The sequence below is a fragment of the Montipora capricornis genome, chromosome 6 (genome assembly GCF_036669925.1).
Source record: "Montipora capricornis isolate CH-2021 chromosome 6, ASM3666992v2, whole genome shotgun sequence".
NCBI lineage: Eukaryota > Metazoa > Cnidaria > Anthozoa > Scleractinia > Acroporidae > Montipora > Montipora capricornis.
In genome coordinates this window covers 71,245,533-71,259,047 of record NC_090888.1, presented here as the reverse complement: position 1 = coordinate 71,259,047, position 13,515 = coordinate 71,245,533, and the positions used below count along the sequence as shown (strand labels likewise).

At 37.7% G+C, this 13,515-nt stretch overlaps 1 protein-coding gene across 1 annotated transcript in view; it reads right to left on the bottom strand.

Moving 5' to 3' along the window:
- LOC138053805 (transmembrane protein 181-like) overlaps window positions 1-10,772 on the bottom strand; it is a 22,999-nt gene extending 12,227 nt beyond the window's left edge. The window contains exons 1-13 of the mRNA XM_068900351.1: window positions 10,634-10,772; window positions 10,461-10,564; window positions 9,420-9,487; window positions 9,212-9,305; window positions 8,072-8,193; window positions 6,450-6,572; window positions 4,655-4,735; window positions 4,195-4,253; window positions 3,985-4,025; window positions 2,024-2,151; window positions 1,824-1,912; window positions 1,017-1,074; window positions 743-845 (exon numbers count right to left, since the gene is read on the bottom strand). Of these exons, the coding sequence (XP_068756452.1) occupies window positions 743-845; window positions 1,017-1,074; window positions 1,824-1,912; window positions 2,024-2,151; window positions 3,985-4,025; window positions 4,195-4,253; window positions 4,655-4,735; window positions 6,450-6,572; window positions 8,072-8,193; window positions 9,212-9,305; window positions 9,420-9,487; window positions 10,461-10,564; window positions 10,634-10,656 (1,093 nt within the window). The 5' untranslated portion in view covers window positions 10,657-10,772. The remainder of the gene's footprint in view (window positions 1-742; window positions 846-1,016; window positions 1,075-1,823; window positions 1,913-2,023; window positions 2,152-3,984; window positions 4,026-4,194; window positions 4,254-4,654; window positions 4,736-6,449; window positions 6,573-8,071; window positions 8,194-9,211; window positions 9,306-9,419; window positions 9,488-10,460; window positions 10,565-10,633) is intronic.
- Window positions 10,773-13,515: the final 2,743 nt, after the last annotated feature.

Genomic DNA, 13,515 nt, shown 5'->3' with positions numbered 1-13,515 from the left:
CTCAAAGGGTGTGTGGGAACTATAATGTCCCACACATGTGATGTGAGACGGGTCCTACTATATATTTATCGTCCTTATCCGAGAATTGCAGATGTCATTAGAAAGGCAGCTGTTTAAAGAGCCTGAGTATTGTTGGTCCAGCCAGAGTTGTGATCCCACGACCTCCCACACAGTAGTAGTCCGAAGCTCAACCAAGTGACCCAACCGGTTGGCGATGTAACAGAAGAGTATTTTAAAAATGGCTTCTCTCTCACAAGAAGTCATTTTTCTTGCAGAACTGAACCAAAGCAACGCAAGAAAATATTTTAGGTCTACACACTAATGTTCACCATCCCTGCGAAAACAACTGTACTCTACCATTGAAGCTTGTAATTTTGCAACTGTTCAGGGTGGTCTGAAGGTACAGCCAAAATGAAAGATTTCTCGTTATCTTTTACAGTTTCATTAGCCTTTCGAGATCCACCTGGTCAGCAGCGTTGTCAGGTCGGTGCATGTGCCATGATTCCCGCGCTTGTGTGCTGTAGGGCATGACTGTACGGTCGTAGCTGTTTTCACCAGTGTCTTGTGTGCTGCGTGGGAGAGTATGGCTGAATTGCAAGGATTTCCCAGCCAATTGGAAGCAGTCTCCATCTAGATGTCTCAGGCACCCAACCCCCCCCCCCTCCCCCCCTAGCAATGGACTTGTTAACTGGTCAATTTAACAGACAGTTATCATCATGCAAAAACATACAAGTTCATTTACCAAAATAGGGCATGGCTCTGAGCTCGCTGTACGCTCTGAACAACAAGTAAACCAGATACACCAGATATATTGCACCAATCGTAAAGAAAAACACCTTCAAACCCTAAAAACAAATAAAGATAAACAGCATATCAAAGCCAAAATTATGCTTGGACTGAAAAGAAAAAAAATGTCACTGGTATACAGGTATCAGATGCTTGACTATCTTGAACTTAAAATGCTGAAACTACGTTCACTAAGTAACTCAGCAATGGTGTATCCAATAAACTCTTACCATGAAATGGCCAATGTCAATTTTATACTGATAAGTAGGATCCTGTAGCTCATTGTATCTGAAAGCCAAATATAACACACTTATTATTCTGGCTCCCCAGCTCCTGAGATTTCAGGTTCTCTTTTCCAACAATTACATTCCAATCAAAACTGTGTCAAAATCAGAGATGAAACAGAGATAGTATGAGCCACTATCAAGATCAAAATGATTAAGCCTTCCATTATCATTTTATAACTGTTTTTCAGAAGACGGGTTTTCAAAACCCTTTCAAAACCATTAACCCTGTTCACTGCTTGTTTGTTCAGCCTTGCATTTTGCCACTGTGTGTTGATTTTGGAGCAGATTTTTGCAACAGTGCTTTTTCTTTGAATCACAAGTTTTTGATTCTCTAAACTTTCTCTTACGCAGCATTTTTAACCAACATCCTTCAATCATCGACAACAAATAAAGACTGAAGGGAAAAAACATGCTTTTAAAATAATATTACCACACTGCTTATATGGTCCACTTGTTTTTGTTGTATGCTGATATCTTCCCAGCACAATTATTGGAACCTTTTCTGGGACCCCCGAGTGACTCGTTTTTTGTGGAATGTTTCTGAAGCCGTTCAAAAACTGTTTAAAAACACAAGACGATAAACACTGCTGCTCATTTTTTAATCATTAATCAACATTTCTCACATGCGATGTCAGATGTAATTTTTGCCACATTTTATAATCACAGCTTTATCATGGTGAAATTGATCATCACCAATGAGAAATTATGCACCTTAAGAACATCATACAATCTGTTTCTTTAAAAACTTACTGCTGCCAGGATGACAAAGTAAATGCAGCAACCCACAAAAGACCAACAATTAGAAGCTTTGGAAGATAAAAACTCAATTTCCTCTCACTCTGCCAAAGTAAACAAAACCAGTTTTGAAAACAAGTTTTTTCATGCATTTACACATGTGTCGTGACCAACAACAACAACAACAAAAGATAATGATTGTGAGAGGAACATACCTGTCTGATGCCATGAAAAGCACACAACCAAAAGAGTAACAATGCACAGAGGAATGAGGCTTGGAAAACAGAATCAAACATACTCGGCACCCAACTATTCACAAGAAAGTTGAGAGGGAACAGGGGATCTGTAAATACAAACAATAAAACATTAGTGACTACTACCATAAAAGTCCATTTATAAGCAGATTAGCTGCACCTTTTTTCTCAAAATTCAAATTAAAATTGGGGTGCGGCTCATCTACGGAAACATCCGAGATTGGACTTTTCTAAGGCCTAATTAATATTCATAATGTCCCTGAATAAACATAGAACAAACTGAAAGCACGTTGCTGTTGATCATTGCCTTTTCCATGAGTGGTGCCTCCTTAAAGATAGATTTAACAGTTCATATCTTGAAGCATTCAATTGCGATTCTTGTTCTCCAAGAGTTCTCTCAGGAGATTAATTTTCACTTTACTTGAACAACTGAACATCAACCTACAGGGAATCGCCATTCCTCCCCAAAGCTGTTTGCTATGACCCCTGAGGTCAATCACTTTGACACATATCTTTCTGCCACGTGTGAGAAAATACCAAATAAAGATATTTGCAAGTACTCATGAGGCAAATGGTGGACCGTTTCATTGCCCAGACATGTCTTCACATTTCAAAGCTTTGGAATGTGGAGTAAAGTTTCAATCGCCTTCGAATTTCAACTTCATGGAGCGTTTCAAAGTAAACTCACACTATAAAGGTATGACAAGTGAAATTTTGCTATCTGAAGACTTAATTGCAATGAAAGCTCATAACAACCACCGTGTACATGTTAGTGTTTTGAGACTGTACTTGTTTGTTTACTTAAGGAAAACTTCAAAGTATGTCTCTTTTTTAATTTTCAACATTCGAGCCTCCAAATTGGGGGTGCGGCTTCTACATGGACTTTTACGGTACTACTAACTACAATGTACTAATACTACTACAGTAACTACTAATGATAATAATAAAAAGAATAATAAATACCTCTTACTAACCGAGTTCGAGATCCGTACTGTAAGTTACCGACCGAGTTTTTTCCCGTTGATTTATGGCCCGCGCGCTTCGCGCTTGGGCCATAAATCAACGGGAAAAAACGAGGATCCGTAACTTACAGTACAGACCGAGAAAACGAGGTTAGTAAGATATTTATTATATCTCTGAGGTTAACCGGCGCGCGGGCGAGGAAACTAGTCAAAGTGAAGCGGAAGGTTCAACTGCCACAAAGAATGCCGTGCCAAAATCCCAAAAACTAAATCTTCTTGGCTGTTAAGTTTGAAATAGTTGCTTGCAAGATTCAAACAGTTTTCAGAACAAGTTTATGCAACAGAAATGACATGAAAAACTCGCTAGATGATGTTTTGTCGAAATTTTAAATTTAGCCCGCTGTACAGCGGGCCGTACTGTAGAATACGGCCCGCTAATTTAGCCAATTACAGCGCATGTACTATCTGAGAGATATAATCATGATAATAATAATAATAAAAAAGGTAATAGGATACAAAATAAAATCCAGTAATTATCATTAGCAATGTTTATGGTAAAACCAGGAACCAGTTAAGTGCGACTTGCACACCTTTAAGACGTCTACAGTTAAGTACCCATGAGCGACACTTACAACAGTACAAGAACTTGTTTCACTGTCACTTTTATGCTTAAATTAGGACTGCTGATTATGGGATGATTATGATCATTAAGTACTGCAAATCATCACTATGATGATGATGATCCCTGTAACTTTAAATAAGACCAGCTGATGAACTTTGAAGGTATGCTTGGGTCATTTCCAATCTGCCTATAGTTATCTCTCTGTCCAAATGAAAGAGCCTTCTTTTATTAATTATTTTCATCACTTGAAGTCGCCTTATAGATTTTACTTGCCTCACAGATAAGAGATACTAAATACATGTAAGAAAATAAAAATTTAATGCAAAGCTTAGACTCACCATTGTACAGCAACAACAGTGGCAAAAGAAGTGACATCCACCTTGTTCAAGAAACAAAAAGATGTTCCTTCTTTTAGTTTTATAAAATTATCATGATACATGATCAACAATAAAACTTGTAATTTCTAGAAAGATTCTAACAGATTTGAAGAGCCTCCCTGATTGAAAGGTGCTTTAAATAAAAATGCTTAAGGTACACACTCTACATACTTTTGCTCAATGGACCACTCACGAAGTGGAAATCTTCTCAATGAATGAGCAAACATGCACTGAAACAAGAACATACAAGTTTCTGTTAGAGCAATAGTTATTTCCATAGTTGAAGAATCTTCATGAAACATGGGTGCACTCACTGTACACCACTGTAAAATTAGTATTAAACAACAATCACCCAATAGTAATAATTGCTAATGATTGCAAGTTCAATAATCAAACTTTTTTCTTCTCTTTTCCCACATGTTTTTCCCTCCTTTCGACTGACTAGGGGTCTGAAACAAGTTATGGCCATGACCTTAAGTAAGGTTTTCCTGCTTTTAAACTTATAAACCAGTCTAACTGATCGATCGATTTATGTACTTTTGAAAAAAAAATTGATTTAAGATTATAATATAATACCCTGTCAACATTTCTACCAAGACAAGATACTCAACTTTACAGCACAGGCACTTACTGTGACCATAAATGTGAGCACAAGAAAAACAAATCTGAACCATATTTCCACTTGGGTAAATTCTGCATTGTAGTGTTTCAACTGAAATGAAAATACAACATAGTTTAATCAGAACAAAAAGATCAACTATTTTATGGCTTTAAGAATGTTAATGTAGTTATAGCTGATAACAAAAATAACATACCGGTAATATGCATTGTTTGTCTTTCAAAAATTTTGCATACCCATTGTTTCCAGTTTCTCTTAGGACCAATGTCAGTCCCAAGAAAAAATAAAAACAATGCTTAAGCCAAATGTTGGAGGAACAAACAAAGAGTATTAAGTACTAAATACAATATGAGCGACCGTATTGTATCGGATATACAATGTCGAGCCGGAGGCGAGACACTCTGTATCCGATACAATACGGGCGCAAATATTGTATTGTGCTTATGAAATGTCAGCATTTAATTGTTAATGTACACTAGTTATTTTTGGTGATTCAAGACATTTAAACCGTGAAAATTGAAAGAAACATTTATGTACATGTAAATGAAGAGAAAGCTGTATCAGAAGTAAAGAATGATATTGATTAATAAAACATTTCTTTTGTTTTCCCATCATGAATTATTAATGAGTTTTATAATCATGGTATTTTTGATATTGGCTAATTGTTTTGTGCTGCAGTCCTCATGGGTATTTTCGTGCCTTGTCTGCAGTACTAAGCTTACATGTATTTGCCATAGCAGATGAAGCCCCTCTTTAAAGTGCACTTGACGTTTTTAATCACTCACTTCTTCATGAAACTAAGTCAACCCTTTGTACAGACAAACACAACAAGACTACATAATTTACTGAAAAATTTTCATCCACATAACCTTGATAAAAATGTTGTGTTTTAAATACGTTTTAAGGGTTCTCATGGGTAAGAACCACTAATATTTGTCCACTTTTAATATAAAGCGCAAAAGTATTCAAGATTTATCATGTTGCTGTCTATTCCTACCCTCCTGAAATATCAGAATCCCTGAATACTGTATGCTGATCTCAGTGCTGATTGAATCCATGGCATATGCATCGGGCCCCGGTTGTTCAAAGGGTGGATAGCGTTATCCACTGGATAACTCAATTGGTTTTGCTAGTGCTTATCTACCCTTTCCCCGTTGGGACTGACTTATTTTACTCTGTATTAAAGCAATCTTCAGGACCAGTGTTAAGTTATCTTACCATCACTTAGGATAGGTGGGGAGGTGGGGAGATCAAGCAATCATCATGTGCTACTGCCATTTCCTCTTTTACTTTCCCCTTTATATAAATTAAATTATTTTGGATCGTCAAGCTGATACATTTAGGAGAACAGTCTACACATTTAAACAAACAGCCTTTTAATAATAAATTAATGTTATTCTTATTGGATGACCAAGCCTCAGGGTACTTCAGTTCACACCACGATTTATGTTAAGGTTTGAGACGAGTGAGGATTAAGACAGTGACAGCTCCAAAATTAAATAAGTTACATCAACAAGGTTCTCGATTGAACCCATCACACCTGTCATGGGTGTCACTAGTAGGTGTTATGGCTTTAAAACCATCCTAATCAGTGGATCATTGAGTCATTCACTTGCAGTATCGCAGCTTAAAATAGTCTGAAATTTCAGCCGTTTCCTCCTTAACCCTATGCTGAAATTTCAGACTCACTTGGTTAGGGAGGAGACAGCTGAAATTTCAGACTAGGCTTAAAATGGGACAGCAATGACTATTGAGAACCATGATCAAAATGCAACAGCACATTAAGACTAAATGTAAAGTCACTTACTGAAAAAGCAATGTCATTTATTTTTATTCCTTTTGGCAAGTTAAGTGAATGAAATCTGATGACTATCACATAAGATGGGTAGTCAATGTATCCAAGATGTAAAATCACAAGTGGACTGCATTCCTGGGATAAAATAATTGAAATTACAACAATGTTGGTTTGAGTTTGGTCCAGTCTAGTAATCAGTGCGATAATAATATTGCAGTGATTATAGTTGAAGTAGTCATATGGTTTCTCCCTGCAATTAAAATATGAAGCTGACATGTACGTGTATCGGTACAGTGTACCTTGCTTATCCAGACCTGCTGGGACAAGGGTTAAGATCACCTGGATAATCAAGAGGCTGAATGATGGGACATTGGAAGGAAAATCATTAACTCATTGCATTTGAGTCCTCAACAAGAACTGGTTATTACATGTATCAAATTTACACTATAGTTAAGTAACCTCATGAAAATGAACCAATAGGATTCATAACCAATACATGGGAGCAGGCCCAGCACAATTAATAATAATATTTGCAAGTGTCCGCAAACCATCGATGTGACCTGCGTTTAATTTCCAGACCTAACATTATGTGAGTTATTGGTTCTCTGCTCTGTTCCAAAAGGTGCTTCTCCAGATACTTCAATAATTATTTTTCCCCTCCCACCAAACACCAACATTTGACTGGATCTGCTTTTACCATAGTTTTTCAGTTATAAGATGCAGCAGCATTTTTTCCTCAAAGAAATTATTGCTTGTTGGTCTCAAACATGGTTTAAACTCGAGGTGCGTCTTATAGCAGAGTATCTTCTCGAAACAAAACTCATGCAGGATGAGATTCTTCGCTCCTTTACCACCATCTTGTATGTTAAACTTGTCCCAGTCTTCCCCTTACTGCGATTCCAAAATGGTCGCCTCACACCACCGTTTGTGATGATGGCTTTCAATTCTTACCACTGTACAACAAAAACACCCGCAAGAAAGTACTTGTCTGATAACAGCAGGATTTAAAGGTTTTTCTCTATACTCTAGTTGAATTTTCTTCTGCCACTTTTCTTGACTGACACTGCAATCTTCAGTCAAGACAGCATAACTAGCGATAAGTTCAACCAAATTTCACTATTCGAGATGAGTCTTTAATATAACAGAGAATTTTGAGGGGATTTTCAGTTTGTGACATAAATGCCATCAAGTTTGGAAGCTAGAGGGGTGTCTTATAACCGAGTGCACCTTGTATCTGAAAAACTATGGTAATTATTTTAATGCTATTTGATTTCAATTGATTTAATTCACTGTCTCCAACTGGTAACAGCACTTGCATTCAGCTGGGCACCCATTGAGTTATCATCATTGATCATCATCATCATCATTGCAGTGACTGTCATACTGCCTTTGACTAATAAACCCATTGACTCCAGAACCGCCCTCATTGACAAGTAAAATTGTTTGGCATTGGCTCTACAAGGTAACATCTATCAAGTCGCACTACTAGTACTACATGTAGGAGTCAAATTATGGGTTGATAAGTTTGTTCATTGTATCTGTAACCTTTCAACTGTATGATGGCAAGCTCTGATCATAACAATTTAAACAAATAAAGAAATTTAAACCACAAGTTAAAATTAAGAGCAACAAACCTTATTGCACCTAAGCACACGCGATCTATTGTAAGGTGTTGCTGCTATAAGATGGTAACTACTGTCTTTGGCTCTTCCAAGGATTTGAACAGTCAGATGAAAATCACGAGTGAATGATGTCCCTAAAAAGATGACATACAGCGCAAACAACATTGAGACAAAATAACTTTGATTTGATTTCCTCTAATTTGCTTTCAGTTTAGTGAAGGGTCACATATTAGATAACTGTATGATTAATTATTATTACTACAATCATTAGTACCACATCTCAAAAATAATTTATTTCTTTTTTATGGTCTTACAGCAAATACATGATTTTGCACATATATAAGTTTCAGAGTATCTAAATTTGCATATTTGGGTTTATGGTTAACTGTGTGACTCAAATTTCATTTCCACTTAAAAAAACAACATTTGTCCACATTTGGTATTAAAGAGTACCACTGGTGCAACAAAAGATGTCAATAATCACTACCTTTAAATACCAATCTCCTGTAGGGCCTGTCATGCAAAGTTGTCATTTTCGCTCTAGCTAACAGTTCACTACACGAGAAGCTCTAATAATTATAGACTGCCCTCAAGTCCCTCTCTCATCGATCCATTCTAATTTATTACTGTCCGACTTCCTACAGAAGTGCCATGTTAATCCGCAGCATGTCAGGTATGGTAGGACTGCAGTTGTATATATTTGTAGTTTAGCCTCGATCTGTATGAGCTTATGCAGGCGCAACAACAGTCCAACCCACAAAGTTGCTTTCTTGCACGCAGCTGATATGTGCCCAGAGAAGGTCAGGTTGCAATCTATAGTGACCTCTAGTAGTGTAATAAGTCGGTTTCTTGCTTAGATATAATCATAGTTTGATACTTGGAAAGACTTTCTTTAAGAAAGTTCTCCTTGTACCACTCAGAGGTTTTTTTTTCTGTCGGTGTTTATTTCCTATATTACTTGAGCTGGTTCTCTATGAGAGAAGTATAGCTGATGATCATCAGCATATGCGGATAGCTGACTGCTTCTGTCCACATAACAAAATGTTGTTTTGAAAAACGTTTTGATCATGGCTAATTAGTTAGACTTGACTAAATGACTTTTAGGCCCAATTCTGATAATGCTATCAATGTGTTGCTGATTTTGAACATTACCTGAATTTGTCCCATTCAATTTGACCTGGCAGAGAAGCCAGAGCTCTTGATTAAAGGTTGACAAGATTCCTGTATCAATGCTGAAAGGGCCAGTCTGGAAAAATGACAAAGAATATAACACTTATGCTAATGCTAGTGTACATGATGAAATCCATGGTTATCTGGCCAATGATGTCAAGGATGAGCAAGTAGGACAAGAAACACAAACCCCAAATTTTTCTTTTGGTACATTCAGCTCAGAAGCTTTTTTCGCATGCTCAGCAATAATGGGAGGTCCTGTGGACAACAAAAAATGATATATCAGCACATTCTCCATCTGTTCAAAACTTGCAGCTTGTTAACCCCTAATTAGCTACTTTCATATAACCCACAATGCATTTTGTTGACCCCACAAGAGGGGTTCAGGGCGAGGGAAGATTTACTGTATTTCCGAAAATTCTCAAAAAACTGAAAGCCCATCTCCTTTGCTGAAGACCAGCATTGAAGATGCCAGCCTTCTTGCAAACTTGAAAAAGATATAATTATCCAGAGTACAAATGCATACAATATTCTTGAAGTAATCATAATAATTAAGCCACAGGAAGTTCTTTATTGTCCTAATGTGCAAATGACACTGCAAGGATTATCACTGATATCAAATTCCAGGAATTCACAAAATCTCAGCAAACTATTGACGTGTTACATACTTCTGGAAAAACAGCTCATATACGCTAACAGTTGCAGTTCCGTAGACCTTGTGCTTGAATAAAATTGTATGCTAAAATTGACCTTTTAATTTATTTCAAGCTTTGTTTATTGCATTCTGTATTCAAAGCAAAAAGGTAACAAACATTTCAACAAAGAATTATTGCTGATTCGTCTGTCCTTTGGGAGAAATAGGATCTCGAGGCAACCGAAAACCTCTCGATAAAACACGTTACAGCCCACTTGGCATATCATCATGATCAGCGAGTGGACTTTCGCCAAAATTGTGGCCGGCTTTATTGTCATTAATAGCACCATCCAAACCAATGTATAGAACGTGTGCTTATGAACAAAAACGGGCGTTTGTAAAAAATTATAGAAATGTTTTACCATTTAATTTTATCACAGCATTAATATAATCAGCTGGTCAAATAAATTATGCGAACTTTAGGAAGCAACTTTCCTAAATACTGTTGTAATTGGCTAGCATACATCTTGTAAACTGGTAAAAGAAGTTTCAAGGTCTACGAGAAGAAGCAGTAACGTACTTTTAAAAGATACTAACCTGCAATTCCGATGATAGCCGTGAGAAAGAAAGACACAAAGAAAGCAACGAAAACCAAAACAAATTGTCTCTTGGTGAGTGTGTAAAGTCGCATTTGGACGGTGCTACGAGAGGAAAAGAGTCAATGTGAATCACAAAGGATAATAAACAACACGGAAAAATGTTTTACTCACGAGTCCATTTCCTTGGTACCCATTTTTGAGAGCAATGAAATCCTTTATTCGGCAAACACGGCCATTTTACAATTTAACGCCAAAGGAACAACGCATCGAATTAGCCTGCACCTCAGAAGACTGGGAACGAGGAAATTTGCATTTTGCTCATGTATTTTGGCAAGGCATGACACATTTTTTGGCCTATGAGAAACGGGCCCCGATCCAGAAACTAAAATGGCAATCGATACTTCAGAATATGTAAGGAGATCCTGTTTTATTTCCTCAAGATTCGCTGCTTACACCCCGCTACCCAAGAGCAAAATTTACCCAAATTGGCCTCGTCCCCATCAGCTTCCGGACCCGGAAAAGAGTCTAATTTTGATCCAAGTTTTGCGGGAAGATAAACATTAGACCAAATCGGCTGACTCTGCGGGTGTCATATTAAAGAGCTTTAGATTCTAGGACGAGAACGACTACGAGTACGAGATTTTCTCATAGAATAACAGTGAGCGCGCGTAAGCCAGCGTCATTTTGGCGGGAAAAACGTGATACCGTCGTCATTTTAGTACGAGGTTTTGCAAAAATGACGTTGTAGGTTTAGCTACATAATTCCCGAAAAATTGTCTAAAATTCTCCAAAATCTCTCTAAATTCCCGAAAATTCTTATAAATTTCGTTTCTTATAGTCCAAAGTCTCTCATATAGATGAGCAAAGATCCGGATTCCGACACTACGGGTAGGTACAAGGTATAAAACGTTCAGTAATTATACAATTACCCTAACCTAACCCTAGGTTGCTTCAAGAGGATTCGATCCCATGACCTCTGCGATGCCGGCACAATGCTCTACCAACTGAGCTTCGAAGCCACTCAGTTTGTTTGGTTCATTTGTTCCGGTGAAGGACTTCCTGAATGAAATGAACTTATATTTAAAAAGCGGATTATAGACGAATCCCTTCGGAGCCACCAAATAGGTGGTATAAGTATCTGTAAAACAGGCAATTGCTTAAATAAGTAGCCGATATGAGCGAACAACAGCCCCATATTACTGCAGTAATATGCAGTAATATGCGGAGCCCGATGACCAATCACAAGAAACTAACTTGACGTCTTTGCGTCACCTGACCTAAATTGTCTTTGTCGTTTTACAGACAAGGTAGTCTAAAAATAGATCGTACATGGGCTCCTAGTCTATAAAAATACCGCAGCTCAGTATGGAAGTTGTTCGCTCCTAATCATGGACTCTTGCTTAAATTTCCCAGATAAGTGTGAGGATCACTTCTCCTTTTCGTCTGAAAAATTTTTTGCTTGTAAAACCTATTGAATTTACAACTGAATTGAAATGAGGGGTGGTCCACAGGGATGGTCCATGGACCGGGTCCATGAAATTAACCGGGTCCACAGGGATGGTCCATGGACCTGGGGTCAATGTTTTGTATACGTCCGTTTCCAACATGTCAGGCGAAAAAGTTCAAATTGCTCTAAAATTCTCGAAATTGTCAATTTTTTTCTAAAATTCCCGAGAGTTTCTAAAATTGTTTTTGATGTCTAAAATTCCCAAAAAAATTCCGGAATTATGTAGCTAAGCCTATGTCGTCGTGTCAAAACAAGTCACCAACATGCAACATGGTAGTAGTTGTGGCATTTTTCGATCAGGAAAAGGCTCAGTTACCAGGAGTAAGAATAACTGAGCAACCTTTGCTGCTAACAAAGAGTACGATTAAATAATCGTCCGGGCTATAAATGTTCTAAGTATTTTCGCAAAAAACCGATAGTCAAATCTCGTACTCGTTGTCGTCCTCGTCCTAGAATCTAGAGGTCCCTATTATCCTTGGGGATGCGGTTACACAGCAAAAGACTCCTTTCAAGGTAAAATAATAGGGTATAATTAATTCGGGGTCTTCGTGTATTAGCTACGTTCTGCTTTATGATTGGCCAAGCCACCTCAGAGAGCAGATAAACCGTACTGTTCAGTTCAGGAACTGTCATGCATGGGAAGTTCTTTTGTTCTTTTGTTCTTTTTGATGTATCCATGGAAATATACCTAGGGCGGTTTAATTCGATCTAGGGAAAGCTGTTAGACACAAAAGCGTCCTTGCCCGTAGACAGACGCTATTTACCATGGGTAAAATGGCTAGCCAGTGTAACCACAACTAATATGAAGTTAAAGTTGGTCTACTGTTTATCTTACCGCAAACGTGGTTTAAAAATATACACATTCCTGACGCTGACGGGGAGAACCTCATACCAAGATTCTTACTCTTGGGTCATGAACTCTCGAGATAATATATTTCCAAGTCTCTTCCTACTTGTTTGCTGAAACGGTGTATTCAATAGAGAAAGTCTTAACTAATTTAATTCTTGTATCATTCTAAAAACAAGCAAACAGGCACCATCAATAGTGTATGCAAATAGTAGCACTTGAATAGCTTCAGTAAAAAACGAAGATATTTACTCTTTACTCAAAAGAGGTTGTTTCTGCTATTCTTTCCGGGCCCTTGAACCATTTCCTATCATTTCCTGACTCTCATACGGCATGAAACGATTTCCGGTTTCGGATACATGCGGACATGGGCAGTTGGGTGCAAAACAATCTCAAAACATGCTCACACACCTGGCACTCAAACCTAAAAAAGAAAAGTTTCCGACGACCACCGCTGAAATATTATTCGTCTCAAAGTAAAATACCATGATATAGTGGTACGGTAAAGGAAAGTTAGCCGGCCGAGAACTGGATGTATAATAAACAGTTTCAAATCTCATGACTTGCCACTATTGAGTCAGATTCGATTCCGGGCCTTAAGAGTTCCTGTTGAGTACTTTTAACTGACAGCTACTGAGCTTTTTCAAGATCTTTTCATTCTCTTTCCTATTAATTATTATAGTTCACCACTAAATTTTC